Here is a 20485-nt window from a genome sequence, read left to right as displayed (position 1 = left end):
AATGTTCGCAGCAGCACTATGTACAATAGCCAAGAAGCAACCTAAATGTCCATCAACAGAAGACTGGATGAAGAAGTTGTGGTATATGTATACAATGGAATACTACTCAGCCATAAAAAAGAATAAAATAATGCCATTTGCAGCAACATGGATGGACCTGGAGATCATCATTCTAAGTGAAGTCAGAAAGAGAAGGAAAAATACCATATGATATCACTTATATGTGGAATATAAAAAAGAGACACAAATGAATTTATTTATGAAACAGAAACAGATTCACAGACATAGAAAACCAACTTGAGACTTGCAGAAACTAAGTACTATACATAAAATAGATAAACAACAAAGTCCTACTGTATAGCACAGGGAACTATATTCAATATCTTGCAGTAACCTATAATGAAAAAGAACATGAAAATGAATATATGCATGTATATGTATGACTGAAACAGGATGCTGTACACCAGAAATGACACAAAATTGTAAGCTGACTATACTGCAATAAAAAAGAATGCCCAAAAAAAAAAAAAAAAAGATAACAGAAGAAAAAACAGGTCCATGGTTTCACACACAAGGACACAACATGGGGATTCCTCAACTCAGTGTCTTCTAATTTTTAAAAGTTTATGAATAAAATCTTCCAGGAAGTAGAGGGAACACTTTGCCATCGTGATGGATGTGGAGAGCTGGGGGTGATGGTTGGATGAGCCTCAACCTGGGACCCATGTGGTCCTGTTTAGCACGTCTTGACAAAAGGAGCATTTTAAGAGAAGGGGACCAGCTAGAAGTTTTCTAGGTGGAAAAGTGTGCAGAGGGGGCACTGTGGAGTGGGGAAGATGGATAAAGGGAAACTCTCAGCCTCTCAGGCTACATGAGGCCAAATCCATATTAAAATGAGCAGACAATGATAAAGACTGCTGACAAATGGAAGATTTTTCTATCAGCTGAAAAGGAAACAAAACAAAACAAAACAAAACAGAAAACTAGAGTGACAGGGAAGGTAAATGAATAGAAGGGAAGGGGCCAGATCTCATTGGAAGGAGGTCTCAGGAGAAGAGGGAAGACGCTGGCTGCCCTATGTAAACTTAACTTACAATATCTTAAGGGAGGGCACCCCAGTAGATGGCGGGCTACTGTGGGGGCTTCCGCTTGCCTTGGGAGGGTTACCTTTTCCCCTGACAAAACGGTAAAGGAGCGGGGGTTCTTCATTCCCCTTTCCCTAGCGTTGCTGCTGGACCTTCCGGGGAAATTGGTGCAGAGTTCCAGAAAAACCAGTGCCGCGGGAGTACTGTGCTGAGCGCGTGGAGCTGGTCACCGCAGGAGCGTGCACGTCGTGGCAGGGAAGTCACAGCGGCCGTACTCCAGATTTGGCTAATAGAGACGTCGGGTATCCATTTCTCTTCCCTCCCCATCCCCCAATTCCCCTCCTGACGCCGAGCGTCGAGACTATTGGTCGCTGCTCCTTTAAGGGCCGCCACTCCTCCCCCACTCCCCAGCGGTGGCACCCAAGAGTGGGGGTGGGGGGTGGTGAGGCTGAGCATTCTCTCCTGGTCAACTGGGGAAGATGGCCCAGGCCGGGGGAATCGCTTCCACGCCCCGCTGCCCCCACCCCTGAGCCGGTTAAGCTGGGATATCCCTTCCCTCTTTCTCTCCCGCCCCACGCGCGACGCGGGAATGGCTCCGTGGCCTCATGGGAATAGCTCTCTGGCTCCGTGGCCAGATGTCCCCACCCTGGGGCCCAATACTGCCAACGCGAGTGGGCTGCCAGGGGTGCCGTGGGCGGTGGCACTGGCGGGGGCGCTGTTGGCGCTGGCGGTGCTGGCCACCGTAGGAGGCAACCTGCTGGTAATAGTGGCCATCGCCCGGACGCCAAGACTCCAGACCATGACCAACGTGTTCGTGACTTCGCTGGCCGCAGCCGATCTGGTGGTGGGACTACTGGTAGTGCCGCCGGGGGCCACGTTGGCACTGACCGGCCACTGGCCCTTGGGCGCCACTGGTTGCGAACTGTGGACCTCGGTAGACGTGCTGTGTGTGACCGCCAGCATTGAAACCCTGTGCGCCCTGGCTGTGGACCGCTACCTGGCGGTGACCAACCCGCTGCGCTACGGGGCGCTGGTCACCAAACGCCGCGCCCGGGCGGCCGTGGTCCTGGTGTGGATCGTGTCCGCCGCGGTGTCGTTTGCGCCCATCATGAGCAAATGGTGGCGCATGGGGGCCGACGCCGAGGCGCAGCGTTGCCACTCCAATCCGCGCTGCTGCGCCTTCGCCTCCAACATGCCCTACGCGCTGCTCTCCTCCTCGGTCTCCTTCTACTTTCCGCTCCTGGTGATGCTCTTCGTCTACGCGCGAGTTTTCGTCGTGGCTAGGCGCCAACTGAGCTTGCTGCGCCGGGAGCGGGGCCGCTTCCCGCCAGAAGAGTCTCCGCCGGCTCCGTCTCGCTCCGGGTCCCCCGGCCCCGCCCGGCCGTGCGCCTCGCCCGCGGGTGTCCCCTCCTGCGGCCGGCGGCCGGCTCGCCTTCTGCCCCTACGGGAGCACCGCGCCTTGCGCACCTTGGGTCTCATCATGGGAACCTTCACTCTCTGCTGGTTGCCCTTTTTTGTGGCCAACGTGGTGCGCGCCCTCGGCGGCCCCTCTCTGGTGCCCGGCCCGGCTTTCCTCGCCCTTAACTCTCTAGGCTATGCCAACTCTGCCTTTAACCCTCTCATCTACTGCCGCAGCCCTGACTTTCGCAGAGCCTTCCGCCGCCTGCTGTGCCGCTGCCGGAGGGGGGAGCACCAGGCCGCCGCCTCCCCACACGGTGCCCTCTCTGGCGTCCCCGTGGCCCTGACTACCCCGGAGGAGTCCAGGCAGCGCCCATCGCTCGACCGGTAGGTAGCCGAGGCAAAGGGGTTTGCGGCTCGGGATCAAAAAGCATTCGGTGTCTCCTTTGGTCAATTATTTGAGTTTGGTTTTTGGTATTAGACGATGGGGCTGGAGAGGGCCTCCGCACTGAGAGAAGGAAGGCACGGAGTAGGGAGCCAAAATGTAACCCAGGGCCCTTTCCTTTCCCGTATCCGACCCCCTCCGCCCTGGGGTTGAAGCAAAGGAGGGAGGGCAGGTTATTCTTCAGCCCGGGAGAACTGTGCCCGAGGGCTCTGAGCCGTCTGTCCGGCTCTACTTTGGGTTTTCTAGCTCAGTTCTCTCTCTGCCCAGATTTCTTGCCACCTCTTGGGCTGACTATGACTTGCAGAGAAGACTAGAGCCCCCACCCCCACCCCCCTTCCCAGTCCTGGGGCTCAGCTCTGGTTTCTTTGAAAGGTTTGATAGCTCTGAAGGTGAGAACCCACCTGAGGGCCAATGGAAGCGAGAAACCCGTGAGCACGAATTCTTCCTGGTGGGAACAGGGCAGGGTTGGAGTTCGGGGTGGCCCTTTGTGGTTGGGTGGAACCTGGAAGCTTTTGTGTAATTCCAGGTGCTTTCCCAGGTCCCTGACCTCCACTCCCTGCCCCCAGTGCCCTCCTCCCCATCCTCTGCCCTCTCATCCCAAGACATCTCCATTTTTTTTTTCCAGGGCTTCCTGGGGACTTTCTTAGGCCTTGAAGAAATAACTCCGTTGATCCAGAACCTTTGGAAAGCCTCTGGCCTCTGTTCAGAATGAGCCCTGTGGAGTTTCCCAGCTGGAAAACTCTGCCCTCCTGAACCTGATGACTGGGCCATGGGAGGGGGAGGGGGGCCTGGCTGGGGAGGGGGATTTCTTACCAAGTGGGTTTTCACCATCCTCTCTCTTTCTTGCTGAGAGAACGTTTCTAAAGCCCAGCCCTGAACTTCACCACTACCTCAGTAGCTGGAGTGTCCGGCTGCCTGTGCCCTGCTGCCCCTGCGGCAGGTGGGGTAGCTTTGGCCGGGCACACATCACCTTACTGACTTGTGTGCTGTGTGCTTAGGGCTAAGAGAGCCCCCCTCCCCCCCAGTTCCATTCCTCCTGCCACCTGGACCTCCGGAACCATTCAGTGTCCTGGAGGCCTGGAGACCCACGCTGAGAAGAGGATGCTAGGAAAAGTCAAATTTGGGGTTTTGTCCCTGGTTCTCTCATGCTGGCTGTCTAAGCACCAGCCTGGGTCACTTTAAGACACAGGATGGCTCTGATCTACCTCACAGCGGTGTCAGAAGGACTTCTCTAGGGTTGGGGTAGGGGAGGTTTCCTGGGTTCATAAGGAGGTGAACCATTAGGACGGATCTCTTCTTTTCCTTTTAAAATCAAATTAATAAATATTACTGAATGCAGTTTACCCGTTACCCTCTTTTTTCTCCACTTGTTTTCTTTTCATAATCCACTTACTCCCTTCTTGGAGCTAGCTTTTGACAGAGGCAATAAATTAGGACTAATCCTTGCTCCTTTCTTCCTAATCCTCATGAAACAAAAAGATGAATAGTCTGTTTGGGTGACGGGAACAGAGTTTGAGCCTTTGACACTTCTGCCTCCCCACCCTTTCCTATCTCCTGGAAGCCATCGTACTCCCAGGACTGAGCGGAGGGCCCACAGGAGGAAGTGTCACTCCTGTTCTGTAAGCCTATGGTGGATTCATGAGCTCCCGTTGCCATCAGGAGCCAGTTTTGCTCGGTGCTGGATGTGTATGGGTGTGTCTGGAGGCACAGAGCATTGTTTGTGTTGGGCAGACGTCTTGGGTTATAAATATATTCTGACATTTCCCATCCTTTCCCAAACTTCCACCTTCCCACTTCCTTTCCTGGGCTGCGGAAGTCTATATCATCCCTTTGAAGTCAAACTGAAGTTACTCGTTGATCATTCCCCCTCCCCCTTTATTCCAATTTTTAGCAACCTTATCAGGCAGTTTCCTATGGAAAGAAAATTTCTGTGGAAACCCCTGGGTCATTTTTGTGAGTTCTTATTTCAACTCCATGGGCAGAGTGCCAGTAAATCATCAGAAGTTTAACGTGTTGTATGACAGCAACTACAATGCCTCGGCTAAGTTCAGGGGCTCCGGAGTTATAAAACTTTGATCTGCCCTGAGGATAAGCTCAGTGGATTTCCACATATGGGTGTTCCCTGGAAACTGGACCTGGACTCGGCGGCTCTTTTGTCCAGGAGTCCAGGTTTTATTTCTTAGGATGTTTGCATACCACAGATGACTTTCTCCTTTTCCACCCAGAGCGGTGCGCGATCTCTGGTGTCTGAGGTGTGGAAGGTTTCTTGGCAAGGACTCAACTTCTGAACCCTTAGTGGAGAGGGAAGTCTTGCTTTAGCCTAGGAATAAGTAAGAGGGCCTCTCTCCACATCTCGGGATATTTTCCCAACATCTCTGAGCGAAGTTGCCAGGTCAGACCTAGGCAGGGGAGAAGAATGATTTGGGGGTGGCAGGAAGGGGGCTCTGGATTGTAGAATTGTCCTTGAACGCGATCCAGGAGCTCATACGGCTCGAGTCTTGCTCGACACGCACCCGTGTGCCAGCTGTCAGGCTCCTTGGGAGTGTTTAGACTTGCACCGGAGCTGCGGACTCCGTCTGTGAATTGTCATCAGTGCCTCTGACAGATGGAGAGGCAGCCAGCAACTCTGGTCATTTCTCCAGCAACTTGTGGCCAGGTGTCAGGCTGAGGGAGATTTACGTCCTTGGATGCCTGGCGGACTGCTCTTGCTAGCACAGGGCCCGAGCACTCAGCTGTGGAAGACAAACACCCATCCTCTGAGCCTAGAGATGTGAAGACTCACAGACCAATGAGGACAAAAGGGCCCTGGGAACCCCTGGCCCTGCCTGGGTGTGGGTAGAAGTGACTGGGAGAAGAGGGCTAAGCTGGAGGACTCAGAGCTGACATGCCTTCTGCATTGGGGAGGGTTGTGGGGAACTGCTAAGGAGAAGGCAGAATTAGGGTCAGCGGAGGGTGATGACAGACTTCTCTAGGACTCTCCCCCTGGAAGTTTCTGGGGAATGGTGGTAAATGCATGTTGGGGTCCCCATGGGCAGTCACAGGGCTATTATCCTACACCAGCGCATCCCCCAACCCTTACAGAGTGGAGAAGCTTCTCTTTCTTGTCCTCGGGGCCCAGGTGAAGACCGTGGAAAAGGTGCTTCTTTATGGTTCCGTCCCCAAAGCCAGAGATCCAGGCTCCCTCTCAGACCCCGTGGTGGAGGGAGTATGTCTGTGTTTGTGTGTCTGTCCGGGGGAGAAGTGGAGCCGGCAATGAGGGTCCAGTTCTGCTAACCCTCCCCCACCCTAGGGCCCAAAAGCCCTGGCCAAGTCTGCCTTAGGCTAATTAGGTATACCGCCCAACTCAGTTTAATTAGCACAAACTCCAGAAGGCCACTGAACATTTCGTAGCTCATCCTATCATGAGATTGAGGAAAATCAAAATGCTGTCCTCAGTTTCCTCATCTACAGAATAAACGGCGAATAAACCTTCCTCTCCTCTCTTGCCTTTAGAAGGGAAATGAGGGTGACAGGGATGGCTGGCTCTCATCTACCTCCGCGAGTCTCTAGGCAGAGATTTGCAGCTTCAGCGTTTATGCAGAGTAGGGGCGCTCCATCAAAGGGCTCACCGGTGCGAGGCGCGCCCCCTGATGGCGATGTGAGGTACAACATGTGTGGACTTCCCAAGTTGGCTGGAAGAGACCCTAGAAAAGGTTTAGCCCCATCCTTTGATAAAATGGGTGTAGAAACTGACTTCTAGAGAGGTGAATTGTGAGTAGCCATGATTACTCGTCAATGAAAGGCAACACTGTGGTTGGTAGTCTACACTGCATGGGATTTGGAGTTGGAAAAACAAGTAAGAAAAGAAGGAAGGAAATGAACCTTTAGTGAACACCAATAAATACGCCAACTCGGAAAGAGGTGCTCTTCAAGTTTTTTGCTGAAGTGACAAAAGAGTAAAAATACAGCACACAGAAGTCAGAGTTTGCTACCCCTGGCTACCAGACTCCGAAGTTCACTTTCTTTTCCCCACACACACTGCTCACAATCAGTCACACTGGGCATGTTACTGTAGCATCTCTGTTTGCCTGCGAGTCAAATGGAGATTATATTACTGCTCTCCTTAGTTCCTGCAGGCTGCTTTTGAAGTGGAAGTCGTGTCATCAGAGCACGGAGCTATGACTAGTCCCAGGTCTCCTGGTTTTGGTCCTTGTTTAGTTCTGCTTCCATAAACAGCCTGGTTCTTGGACCCACCTGTCTTTGGTCACCGTGGGTGTGTCCTCCTGGTCTTTCTTCTGCAGGTTCATCCCCACCTCGGACTGACTCCGCTGGTTTCACATTCGTGTCACTGAACACCTCCTCCTCCTGCTCTTGTTTCCCATTCAGACCCTGATCTGGCCTGTGCCTGACATTTCGGTCCTGGTTTGGCTCACCATATCATTGGGTTGCAACACGTACAATGAGCTAATTTTAAGGATGCACAGAAGGTTTAAGATTGAGGGCACTTCTGGACATCAGTGCTTTATGGTATCTTCATGAGAATGGAGCCCTAAGGAACCAGAAGAGGGAGATGATGTCGTAGTTTGCCAAGCCTTCCATAACACAGGACTGCAAAAAGAAAATTATTCTCTCACAGTTCTAGGGGCTAGAAGTCTAAAATCAAGGTGTTGACTGCAGGAGCATGCTCGCTCTGAAGGCTCCTGGGCAAGAGTCCTTTTTTGTCTCTGGCCATTCCTGGTGGTTGTCGGCCGACATTGGCGTTGCCTGGCTTGCAGCTGCATCACTGCAAGTTCTGCTTCCACCCTTGCATGCCTTCTTCTCCCTCAGTGTGTCTGTGTCCACATTTCCCTCCTTTTATCAGGACACCAGCCATTTGGATCAGCCCCCAGCTTACTTCAGAATGACTTCATTTTAACTTGATTACACATGCAAAGACTGCGGCAACGAATTACCACAAACTTCATGGCTTAAAACAACAGAAATGTGTCCTCTCACAGTTCTGGAGGCTGGGAGACCAAAATTGAGGCTTGGACAGGGCTGGTTCCCTCCAGAGGCTCTGGAGGAGAATCTGTTCCACGTCTCTTTCCCAGCTTTTGGTGGCTGTGGGAATTTTTGGCTTTCTTTGACTTAGAGACACATCAGTCCCATCTCTACCTCTGTCTTCACTTTCCCACTGTGTCCCTGAGGGTCATCTCCTTTTCTGCCCCTTATAAAGACACGTGTTTTTCTTTATAAGAGACATCAGATTTGGATTTGGGGCCTAATCCTAATCCAGGATGATCTCATCTCAAGATCCTGACCTTAATTATGTCTGCCATGACCCTTCTTCCAAGTGAGGTCACATTCTGAAGTTCCAGGTTGACATATCTTTGGGGCGTGGCTACTGTTCAACCCACTACACTTTCACTAAGAGTCCTGGTCTTGTAAGATTATCATCCACTCCAGTCCCTCCTCAGGGAAGTGCTGTTCTTGCCAGAAGCTCTTGGACTCTGTGGTAGGCAAAATTCTGAGATGACCTCCAAGGACGCTCTGCTTGAACGTGGGTGGGGCTTGTAATTTGCCTCTCACAAATAGAAATGGCAAAGGTGGTGGGATGTTACTCCTGTGGTCATGTTACATTATATGGCAGAGGTGAAGGGATATCGAAGATGTAATTAAGGTCCCTAATCTGTTGACTTAAGTAAAAAGGGAGGTTATCCTGGGTGGGCCTGACCTAATCAGGTGATCCCTTTAAAAGAAGGTCAGCGACAGAAGACAGATGCTGCCGCTAGCCTTGAAGGAGCTAACCACCATGCATTCTACAGCTGCAAGAGTCCATGTGAGCCTGGGAGAGGCTCCTGAGCCCCAGGTGAGACTGTGGTTCCAGCCAACAACATCATCATTGCAGCCAGGTGAGACCCTGAGCAGAAGACCCAGCTAACCGGTACCCGGACTCCTGACCCATGAAAACTGTGAGTAAGTGTTTGTGGCTCTGAGCTGCTTTGTGGTGATTTGTGACACAATAGAAAACGAATATAGACTTCCCTCATGATCCTGCCTCAGGCTCTGCTCTTTCTAACAGTCTTGCTCTGGTGCTGTTTTTAAAAAGTTCCTATCAGAAACCAAAATACAATGGGACCGGAGCTCAGGAAGTCCCCATGATCTGTCATGCTCTACTCTCCTCCAAAGGACTGTGGGAGACTCTTGCCTGCCTGTTCCAGGAATAGCATCTCAGCCTCTGTCCTTCACTAGTGAGGGAATGACCAGACATTCTGCAACTCCTTGCCCCTGCCCCCAACACCTTTTAAGAAAATTAGGAGCCAAAGGTCCAGAGCCCATTTAACTACAGTTTTCCTTTCTGTGTTGCTAGTGAGGAGTCTCACTGGATAACATAAAGGCACAGCAAACACAGTTCCGAAGTCTCTTTAGCAAGAAACGAGATGATGTTTTATTGCTTCCACTGTTCGTATTCTCAGAAGGGAGAGGGGATGGGTCACTTCTCCCCAGAGAAGGCAGAGCGGGGAATGGGAGAGCTTTGCATCAGCTCAGTGCCACCCACGGCTTCTCTGTCTCCTCTCCCAGTCACTGGATCATGTGATCGGGCCCCTCTGAGCGCTCCCCTTGGGTCCAAGTCTGAATCTAGTTGACATTGGGACATTCGTCCAGAGCCACAGGCAGTGGCTTTTCCGATGGGGAAATTCTTCTCATCTTGGGGAAAGGACAGCAACATGGGGCTGATGGCAAACATTACTGCTCCAGCAGCATCAAGACTCAGAGGGAAGAACTAATCTCAAGAGCAAACTCATTCTTTCTCCCTAACCCACTCTCACACCCCTCCCTGCCGTAGGGTTGCGGGCTTGCTGGTTTGACCTGTGTGTTCTGCTCACTTCCGATCTTACGTGAAACATTTTTTAAAAAACCTTGCCCTTGCTTTTGAACATTTCTTGCAAGCTGTTGTAATGAAAAAGCTCTGTTTATTATGTTTAAAAAAAGGTAGAAAATTTGGACAAAAGTAAGTGAACATTATTATTGATACGGAAGATATTGTTTACATTAGGCAGTTTCTTTTTCAGAACCAACATCTCCCTCCACGCTTGGTCTGGGGCCTGGTATTTTTATGGAGGACATCTGGCAAGTCTACCAATTAGCCACTGCCATATCCCAAGCCTTCATCACTTCTTAATCGAATTAACTAAAATAGCCTACACTTGGACTTCTTGCCTTGTTCTGGCTCTCTTCCAATTCATCATCCGCAAGCTCCCAGAGGGATTTTTCTAAAATATAGATCTGACAGTGTCATTCTCTTTCTTAAAATCACTCAGTGGTTTTCTGAATCATTTGGGAGTGAGATTCAGATCCCTGAACATAAGGACCTGGCATCAGATGGACAAGTGCCTACATTCCTAACCTGATTTCTCACCACTCCCTCCCCCATACACTTTTCTTCCAACCAGACTTAATTCACTAAAGAATTCATTTTTCTTGGTTTCTGTACCTTCACACAGACTGTACCCTCTGTCATTCATCTAAACACAGATTATACCCTCTGCTCATCCACCCAACCATCCCTCCCAGCAAAAACTTCTTATTGAGAGAACAGACTCTAGATATGTTACAAAGTAAAACCGACAGGGTTTGCTGATGGCTTGGATGTAGGGTGTAAGGGAAGAGAGAAGTTGGGGATGGGACCAAGAGTTCTGGCCTGAGCACCTGGCAGAATGAACTTGCCGTTTACTAAAATGGGGGGAAAATGATGGGAGGATGTGAAAACATGAGTTAGTTTTTGGACACAGTAAATCTGAAAAATCTATTAATGATTTATTGGAATATTAAAGAGGCATTTGGATTCCCACGTCTGAAGTTAGGAAAGAAGCTGGAGTTGGATCCGTAAGTGGACGATCGGCCCACTCAAGATGGCTGTTCTCTTGCTCTCTGTACATCCCCTGCTCCCCCAGCGCCTGCCTCATCTACATGCCCCTCACCTGACTGATCTTCCCTCTGATCATAGAGCCTAGTCAGTAAATGCCTCTGCACCAGTTAGTGATTGTTCTAATCTTCATCTCTGCTAAGATAGTTTATCGAAGGGGCGGTGAGGGGCGTGCCCTTCTGCTGGTTTCCCTGGTAACTGATGAGCCAACATGAGCCAGTTGGGGAAAGCCAATCCCCCCTATAACCGGCAAGCTCCCTGTTTCCCTGGGGAGCGAAGACTACTCGTATGTCTTGCCTGCTGTCTGCTGTGCACGGTGGGGTGTTGATCCAGGACCTTGCTTCAGACATTATGGTGGAAAGCAAGTCAGTGTTATTCCCTGTCCTGTCTACCAACCAGCCAGTTCCACTTTAAAGAGGCAATCGCAGTTACCTGCTTCTCAGGAATCCCTCCAGAGATTTTCTGTGGAGATACATGCAGACGTATCTTTTATTTCCCCCAAAATGTTCCCCACTTTGCTCTCTATTAGTACCTCCTTTGTTTTTACTTAATGATGTATCTTGGAGATTTTCCCACATTTGTACACGTAGGGCTGCCTTTCACAGCTGCAGAGAATTCCATTATATGGACATCCCATTATTAATGTAAACATTCCTTCAGTAATTGGCATTTAGCTGATTTGCAATACAGCTGCAATATAAATTCCTCAAATATGTATCCTTTTTTGCACATGTGCTACATTGGCTTTTGCTCCCACGCCCAGATTCAGCCCGAAGAGCAGAGCCAAGGGAACCACAGAAGATGAAGCTGGAACCCTGACGACACCTTACGCTCTAATCTGACCCACCCAGTGAAGTCAGAGACAGCCTGGCCTGCCCGGTTACAGGGCTGATCAATTCCATCTCTTGCTCGAGCTACTTTGGTTTGGGATTTTTATTACTTGCCCATAGAAAGTTCTCATTGGCACAGATGTTAAGATTCTCACAATGGAAATGTGAAGTGAAAAAAATATGGTGAAAAATGACACGGCCATTTTGATATCAATAATCTTAAAATAGAAGCATCTTAGAGAAGAAAACTGGAAGAGGGTACGTCAAAATGTTAGCTCTGGTTGTGGACTGATTGTTGGATATCTGTGTTCTTTGTTCTTTGAAGTTTTAAAGGTTTTTTTTGTTTGTTTGTTTGTTTTTACCATAATAGGGATAACTTTCACAGTCATTTGTCTCAAGGCAGTTTCCCTGGAAGCACAGGTGGAGTCGGAGTCAGGGATTTGGGAACGTGATTTGCAGAGGCTGTGCCCTGCAAAGAAGTTGGAGAAGCAGGAATGTGATGGGGAGGGGGCCGTGCAAGGACGGGGGCCCCAGGTCAAGTCTAACTTTGACCTGATTAGGGGGTGGATCCTGGAGTGCAGATTGAACCACACAGATTCCCCCGAGTGAAGAGGGCTGGCTCTTCGCAGGACACAATCAGGCAGTCATTGGCTGCCCCGGCTAGTGGGCTGTAACCTCAAACTTTAGAAGCCAACTCCTTCTGCCCTTGACATCTACCTTCTGCATCTGCGGCTCGGCCTCCACTGAAACAGTTCACAGTTGTAGAAGTGCTTGCTTCTAGATCACTGAGAAAAACAGGACTGACCAAGTTGCAAATTACTTTGTTTCTAACCATTGGACTCTTTATTAACATAACTGCAGGAGAAAACAGCGTTTTCTTTCTATTCCTTTGAACATCTGGAGGCCTGAGCAAAATGAAAGCAATAGTTCTTTAAACATTATCCCTCGACTCACACTGCTGCTGGGTCTGAGGTTCTCTCTGCTGCAGAAGTCCTGCCATGGCTCGTTGCCTGCCCGCGGTTCTCCATCTTCTAGGGGGCTGACCTGTTATTCTGATACGGTGACTAGAGAAGGCAGTGAGTTAAGGAGAAGCATCTGGGAATTCCTTCCTCTGCTCTCCCCCAACCCCTTCTCTCAGAGGATGCTCCCTAAGTGCCTTGGAATATTCCCACAGCCCTGAGGATGGCCACCACGGAGACTGCGTGGTGGGGTTCTGTTGCTCCGGTAACCGGTTGTCCGGAGTCTCTGCGTTGGAGCCACCAAGGTTCTGGGAAGAGGCAGGCCTGTCTGGTCCAGACTTGGAGGAAGGCTGCCGGGCAGAAGAGCTCAGGAGCGGAGGCATAGTCTTGGCTTCACTCTCGCTCAGCGATGCCCAGTCTGTCCGTGTTCACGGATGTGCCTCTAGCCCAGAAGCTGGAAGGCAGCTTGCTGAAGACCTACAAACAAGACGATCACCCTAACAAGATGTTCCTGGCCTACAGCGGTAGATGCGTGCGTGGTAGTTTAGTAGTGTGCAATGTAGTATACCGTAATTACCTCTAGGAGGGCAGAGTTCCACCGCGGCAGAGGAGTCCGGAGGTAGTCGGGAGCCTCCGCAGGCAGAGATCTGTCCTTGTTAACAGAATCGCCCAGTGGGAAAAAGAGCAGAAAATGTCCCGGGTCACTCTGTGTCCTCTGCCCTTCTCTCGGGGCTCCAGGGGTTTGGTAAGAGCTGTATCCTCCCGCAGCCCTTTACGCAGGACAGCAGGGACACTGCGCTTTCTTCAGCCTCTTCATTCTACCCGCCTCCCTCTCCTGCGCCTGAACATAGATTAGTTCCTGAAACGGACACTTTCAGTGTGCAGCCAGCCCTTGCCGCTGAGCAAGTCAGGGTCACCTTTGTTTGGTTTCATGCATCTATAACTCTCGCGTTGTCTTTTTTTTTAATTTTAATTTTTTATTGAAATATAGTTGATTTACAATGTTGTGTTAGTTTCAGGTGTACAGCAAAATGATTCAGTTACACATACACACATGTATATATTCTTTTTCAGATTCTTGTCCATTATAAGTGATTACAAGATATTGAATATTGTTCCCTGCACTGTATAGTAGGTCCTTGTTGCTCATCTGTTTTATATGTAGTAGTGTGCATGTGTTAATCCCAAACTCCTAATTTATCCCTCCTTCCTTTTCCATTTGGTAACTGTAGTTTGTTTTCTATGTCCATGAGTCCTTCTGGTTTGTAAATAAGTACATTTGTATCTTTTTTTTTCAGATTCCACATATAAGTGATAACATATGATATTGTCTTTCTCTGTCTGACTTACTTCACTTAGTATAATAATCTCTAGGTCCATCCATGTTGCTGCAAATGGCATTATTTCATTCTTTTTTATGGCTAAGTAGTATTCCATTATATATATATCACATCTTCTTTATCCACTTATCTGTCAACGGACATTCAGGTTATTTTCATGTCATGGCTATTGTAAATAGCGCTGCTATGAACATTGGGGTGCATGTATATTTTTGAATTACAGTGTTCATCTTTTCTAGATATCTGCCCAGGGGTGGAATTGCTGGATCATATGGGAACTCTATTTTTAATTAAAAAAATTTTTTTTTATTTTTTAATTATTTTTTTTTATTTTTGGGAGAGGAGGTAATTAGGTTTATTTATTTTTAGAGGAGGTGCTGGGGATCGAAACCAGGACCTTGTGTGTGCTAAGCATGCGCTCTACCACTTGAGCTATACCCTCCCCATCCCCACTATTTTTAATTTTTTAAAGCACCTCCATACTGTTCTCCATATTGGCTGCACTGGTCTACATTCCCACCAACAGTGTAGGAGGGCTCCTTTTTCTGCACACCCTCTTCAGCGTTTATTGTTCATGGACTTTTAAATGATGGCCATTCTGACTGGTGTGTGATGATAACTCGTTGTAATTTTGATTTGCATTTCTCTAATAATTAGCAATATTGAACATCTTTTCATGCACCTGTTGGCCACCTGGATGTCAGTCATTTTTGTCCTTTAAAATGGCAGAGGTTTCTGTTGTCTGTTTAAAAAAGGCAAAAATTATACACATTCGCTAACAACACATTCTTTTCATAAAGAGGGGAATAGAAAAGGAAAGTTGCGTTTTCCTAGGCAACTTTCCAAAGCTCTTAGAGAGCCAGGACAGGTGAATTTTTTGGTGGGCTGTCTGCAGAGCCCAAACTCAGAGGCACCAAGGCCTGGCGCCCAAAGTTCCCTCTGCTCTTCCCCTCACAGTCTGCATGACCAAGGAAGGCCAACCCTGGGTGTCCTCCATGGTGCGCAATATCCGACTGCAGATCGCACAGGATCCCTCCCTGAACTATGAGTACATGCCAGTGATGGGCATGAATTCATTCATCCAGGCCTCCTTGAGTCTCCTCTTTGGAAAGAACAGCCAAGTCATTATGGAGAACAGGGTGAGAAGCAGGGCTCTTCCTTCACTCACAGAGACACAAGGAGCGGAGATCAGAGATTGCACAATTTTAAATCTGAAAGAGACTTCGGAGGGCCCCCTCGAGGGTCAGAGAGTCCCGAGCGTAGTCATGGAAGGGCAGAGCCAGGATCGGAACCCAAAGCCGGGGCTCTCCTCACCAGCCCACACCACTGATGCGCGGGCTCTTTCGAGAAGGGAATGATCTTAGTCTGAAGTGGTGCTAGCATCGCCATTACCCTTTTAAAAATGGTTTTATGTTCTTTTCATCATTGAGCATGAAAAGAGGGTTATTATTTTGTGACACATGAAAATTACACGAAATTCAAATTTCAGTGTCCAGAAAATGTTATTGGAACTGATTAGTTTGTCTTGCCAAGAGCTGCTTTCTCTTATAAAGGCAGAATTGAGTAGTTATATGGCCCAAAAGCCTGAAATATTTACTGTTTGGCCCTTTGCAGACAAAGGCTGCCCACGATTGCTATGGACGTGAGCACCACAAGGGTGGGGGTCTTTGTTTTGTTCCCTGGTATATCCCAAGTGCCTACTACAGTGTCTGGCACATAGTAGGTGCTCAGTAAACCTGGTTAAATGAGTGGATGGAGGGAGATGTATGTATTGGAGCATGTGGCTTTGACCTCCTGGAGAAAGTGGTACCCCTTCCCAAGCGTTGTCTGGGAAATGTCACCACCTGGGGGAATTGGGGTCCCCATCACTCTTCTACTATTCCTGCTTAATTTTTGCTGGCAGGTAGGGGGTGTGCACACTGTGGGTGACAGTGGTGCTTTCCAACTTGGAGCCCAGTTTCTCAAAACCTGGTGTCGGGATTCTCAAATAGTTTACATCATTTCTTCTCAAAAAGGTGAGTGATGGGCAGGTGAGGGTGACAGCAGGTCCCCATCGCCCTGTTCCCGAGTCCCACCCCATGTGCAGTCTTCACTGTTATCCTCCTCGCTCTCTGTCATGAGAAAAATGATGGGTGGGCCAAAGCATGCTTTTCCTTTTCCTGCTATTTTCCTACCTTTGGCCACCGACCCCCAGGCCCGTTCTCTGATGTAGCAGCTAATAGGGAGCTGTGTTCCCACAGAATCGTATGGACTCATCTTCCAGGACTTGGGTTTTTCAGTTTATGAATACTCCTTCTGGGACTCCACGAAACTGTGCTTGGACCCCAGCATGCTCCTGGATGTGGTAGAGGTAAAGGTGCCCTGCTCAGAAACGTCTCCCCAGGCTTGATTTACACTTAATTTTCCTTTCCTTCCCTCCACCCCACTAATCATCCAAGGCCTTTTCGAGGCTTCGATTCCAAGCCCTTTAGTAGGAACCAACACGGAGGACCACGTCTCCTCCCAGTTTCGCGGGGCCACCACCACCTGGCAGGTGCTGTGCCTGACGGGACAGTCTCTACCTGCAGCAGGCCCCGCGCGGCTGTGTCTTTGTGATGGGGAACGTCACCAACTGCAAGCTGTCACAGAGTCAGTGGATAAAGTTGATGTCCACGATGAAGGTGCGCCTGCCCTCCCGCCTGACTCTCCCGTCTCTCACCGCACCCCCGTCTCCTCCATCAGTCCCTTGTCTCACTTTCTTTTCTCCTACAGAGCAAGCGGATATTTCCATTTTTTGACATTCCCTGTCAAGGTTTATCCACTGGTGATCTGGAAGAAGAGACTAGATTCTTAAAATATTTTGTGTCTCGAGGCTTTGAGTTCTTCTGCAGCCAGTCTCTGTCCAAAATTTTTGGCATTTACGGTATGGTGTGGGCAGGAGAAGGGAGGGCCTGGTGCTGAATTGGTGCCATGCCAGGGGCCCAAGCGATGTGCTTGACATGTCCTACCTGCCGGAGAGAGCCCAGGCTTCCAGAGGGGGCGTGGTGGAGGCAGAAGGGAGGGGCACTGAGCCCCAAGTCAGGTTCTGTGGTACAGTCTCAACTCAGCTACTAAAACTGACTCCAGTTTAGACATCTCATCCCCTACCTTAGGCAATGCTGTTTCCTCTAAGATGAGGGGGTGGGACTTAGTGATCTTTCAAGTCTTTCCCACCTTTAAGACTCTTACATGTGGCTACTACTTTTTTCTGGAAGAAGAGCCTCTGGCAACTTCCTGGGGCCTGGCTACCAGCTTGGCCGGGCTGGGCTGGGCTGAGGGCCCTGTAGCCCAGCTCTGTCTCCTGCCAGACTGGAGGCAGAGACCTAGGGGAAGGCCTTGGCAATGGTGGGGACGGCTGAGACAGGCTGTCCGTCCCAATGCCGCAGATGAAGGAGTCGGGATCCTTGTCGTGGTGGCCCTCAGCAACGAGCTCCTGCTGTGCGTCCTCTCCCAGCTGATGAACTATGCCCGGGCCCTGTGGCTGAGCCCTCCTTCCATGGGTGCTCGCATTATCACCTCCATCCTCTGTAACCCTGCTCTGCAGGGAGAATGGTAAGGGTGAGGGGTGAGCACAGGACGGGGGAAGGGCAGAGCCTCTGGATACCACAGACCTGCTGATCCGCAGGATGCAGTGGGTGCATCTCCTGCGCATGCTGCCTCTTTGTTACTGAGGAGCCAATGTACCAATGTCAGTGTCTAAACTGAGAGTGCCCAACCTTGAGGGAGTAGGTAATAGGACCTTATTTTTGGACACAGGACAAATTATTATTGAATTATTGGAACTCCTCAAGATTGCAGGTGGAGATGAAGAAGCATCAAAGGCTTGCTACTCTGGCAAAGTCTGCTTAACAGTCTGCTTTGCTTGCTTACATTACTATGGGCTGGAACCCCTCCCATTTATAACCATCCCAGATGCCCTGGCTCCACGAGTGTGACCTCAGGTGCTCTGGTTGGGGGCTTTTGAATGGAAAAGAGTGGAAAGGCAATGAGGAGGTTGAGAGCATGGGGCGATCTCACACTTTAATTTTTTGCTGCCTTTCCCTTGGCAGGAAGCAGAGTCTGGAAGGGGTTGTGGATAACATCATGCTCATCAAGGAAAAGGTGAAGGAGAAGCTCCGGCTCCTGGGAACCCCTGGCTCCTGGGATCACATCACTGAGCAGAAGGGGTCCCACAGCTATCTTGGACTCAGCTGTAAGTGTCTAGGAGGGGGAAGCTCCCCTCTTCCTGACCTTGAATTTGGGCTTGTATCTGAGCATAAAGTTCATGGACTAGATGCCAGTCCATAGCTTTACCCTACACCTTGATTCTTTCCTGAGGAAAGTGGAACTGCTTTAAAGACTCTTCTGGATCCCCAGAAATGCTGACACTCCCTATCTTCCGTAACCTGCCCTGGGCTAGAGAGGAGCTAGAGGTGGCCACCGCAGGATCTGAGACCCTGTGGTTATCACCAGCCCAACAGGTGGAATACCTGGTCAAGAAAAGGCATATCTACATCCCCAGGAATGGGAGGATCAATTTCACCTGTATCAATGCCTGTAACATAGATTACATCACTCAGAGCATCAGTGAGGCTGTCCTCTTCACAAAGGACTCCGAGAAATAACTTCCAAAAGTAAATGACTCCTGATGGGAATAAAAGATTCAGTCTTTGCAAAAATCCTGTGCTGATTGTTCATTGTTACAACTCATTTCTCTGCAAAGCACTCTTTGTTTATGGAGCACTGATCTGGCCTCAGCAAAGAAGGGGAAAAAGAGACCCAGAAAAGAAGGAGATGTCTCATATTTGTTGAGTACCTGCCATGTTAAGGCCCTAATCCGGTGTCTTAGTCCATTTGGGCCGCTATAACAAAATATCATAAACGGGTGGCTTATAAGCAACAGAAATTTATTTCTTAGAATCCTGGAAGCTGGAAAGTCCATGATAAGTTGCCAACAGATTCAGTGTCTGGTGAAAGGCCCACCTGCTGGTTGATAAACAGCACCTTCTGGCTGTAACCTCACATGGTGTCAGGAGTGAGGAGTCTCTTTCATAAAGCCACTAATCCCATGCACGGGGGGTCCACCTTCATGACCTAACCACAGCCAAATACCGTCACATCAGGGATTAGGTTTCAGCACAGGAATTTTGAGAGGACACAAACATTCAGACCATAGCATCTGGACATCAGAAGGTGTGCAAAAAAAGAAAAAAAAAAAAAACCCTCCAAAACAAAATGAAAACAAAAAACCAGAAACAGTATAGATCCTCTTCTCCAGAGGTTTTCAGTCGTGTTGGAAGATAACCTTAGTCACTGAAACAGAAGTGCCATTTCAAAGCTGAATGTAATAAAAAGTCACAATAGGTTGTCTAGACAGTAAATATGCCAGGAATTTAGAAAAGGAACACTTCGAGTGGGCCAGAATAGCTGTGGAAGATCTCATGCGGAGGCAGGACTTGGTTTGGCTTTTGATGCATGGCTAGGATCGGGATAATAGGTGAAGGGGAGCTGGAAGGATATCCCAGGGTTGAGAACCACCTGAGCAAGGGTCCCTGGCATATTAATAAGGAATGAATACTTACTAGGTATCTGCTAATACATGGAACTCTGCAAACCCCCAGGATACTAAAAGGTATAAGACACAGTGGCTGCTCTTATGGTGCCCTCCACTCTGGCTGGGGAAATACAACTCACATGGTAAAAAAAAAAAAAAAAAAAAGGGAGTTAATCATAAAAGGTGACATGTAATAAGTGCTAAGTGAGTTTCAGGAAAAGGTTAACTCAAGAGGACTTAGTTGCCCAAACTGTAGGTTCCGAAGGTCTTCAGGACTGGCCCCTGAAGTGGGGTCTTCAGTTGAGGAAATTGTCAGTGAACCCATCTGGCTCTTCGAAGGAGTCCAAACTGTAACAATAACCATTACTATTATAGCTAATGACTGTGGGATGCTGTCTCAAGCTGTCTTGTTCTAAGCACTTATTTAATACTCATAACAATTCAAAGAGGTAGGTGGTTATTATTACTATTGTTGTTGTTGTTGTTGTTATCATTATCAGCAGCAGCAGCATCACCATCATCACCCTCTTTTACTGTCTGGGCGAGCATCAGTAACCTGCCCCGCCCAGGTCGCACAGCTAGGAAGGTCTGCAAGAGTCCATATGCTTGGTGCTTTGACCCCTGCAGCGGATGCTGCCTTTCCCCACGCAGGCTGCTTCCATCAACCCATCATTCTTGCCCCTCAAGGGCTCTTGCCTCTAACCCCGAGCTGGTAATAAGCACCCAGAACGGGGCCCAGAAGGAGGCTGCTCAGGTCTGAGAGGAGCCTCCAGGGTCCGCACGCGCGGAGCCAACTCGACCTCTGGCGCCTCGCGGAGAAGCAAGAGTTGGAGACCCACGTCGGCTCGGAGCAGATGCGGTCCTCTGCGCTCTGCGCGGGGAAGGCGGGATGAGGGGGACTTGCCCACCGCAGGGCTGGTGCGGACAAGGAGATGAAGGCACAGGTAGGAGCAGGGGACTGTTCTACAGGCTTTCTTAGGACGGGGAAAGCG

General features: G+C 49.4%; 2 protein-coding genes across 2 annotated transcripts; both read left to right on the top strand.

Moving 5' to 3' along the window:
• Positions 1–242: 242 nt before the first annotated feature.
• On the top strand, positions 243–4278 carry ADRB3 (adrenoceptor beta 3). Its single transcript, XM_045510005.2, has 2 exons — positions 243–2870; positions 3554–4278. Exons 1-2 carry the CDS (start codon positions 1675–1677, stop codon positions 3573–3575), a joined length of 1218 nt encoding a protein of 405 aa, XP_045365961.2. The 5' UTR covers positions 243–1674; the 3' UTR covers positions 3576–4278.
• An 8733-nt stretch (positions 4279–13011) lies between these two features.
• On the top strand, positions 13012–18564 carry GOT1L1 (glutamic-oxaloacetic transaminase 1 like 1). Its single transcript, XM_010946374.2, has 9 exons — positions 13012–13126; positions 14900–15081; positions 15846–15957; positions 16183–16292; positions 16510–16602; positions 16694–16844; positions 17347–17512; positions 18010–18152; positions 18413–18564. The coding sequence occupies exons 1-9, from the start codon at positions 13012–13014 to the stop codon at positions 18562–18564; spliced, it is 1224 nt and encodes a 407-aa protein (XP_010944676.2).
• Positions 18565–20485: the final 1921 nt, after the last annotated feature.

Source organism: Camelus bactrianus, chromosome 26 (genome assembly GCF_048773025.1).
Source record: "Camelus bactrianus isolate YW-2024 breed Bactrian camel chromosome 26, ASM4877302v1, whole genome shotgun sequence".
In the NCBI taxonomy this organism is placed as follows: Eukaryota; Metazoa; Chordata; class Mammalia; order Artiodactyla; family Camelidae; genus Camelus; species Camelus bactrianus.
This window is presented reverse-complemented; position numbering and strand designations above follow the sequence as displayed.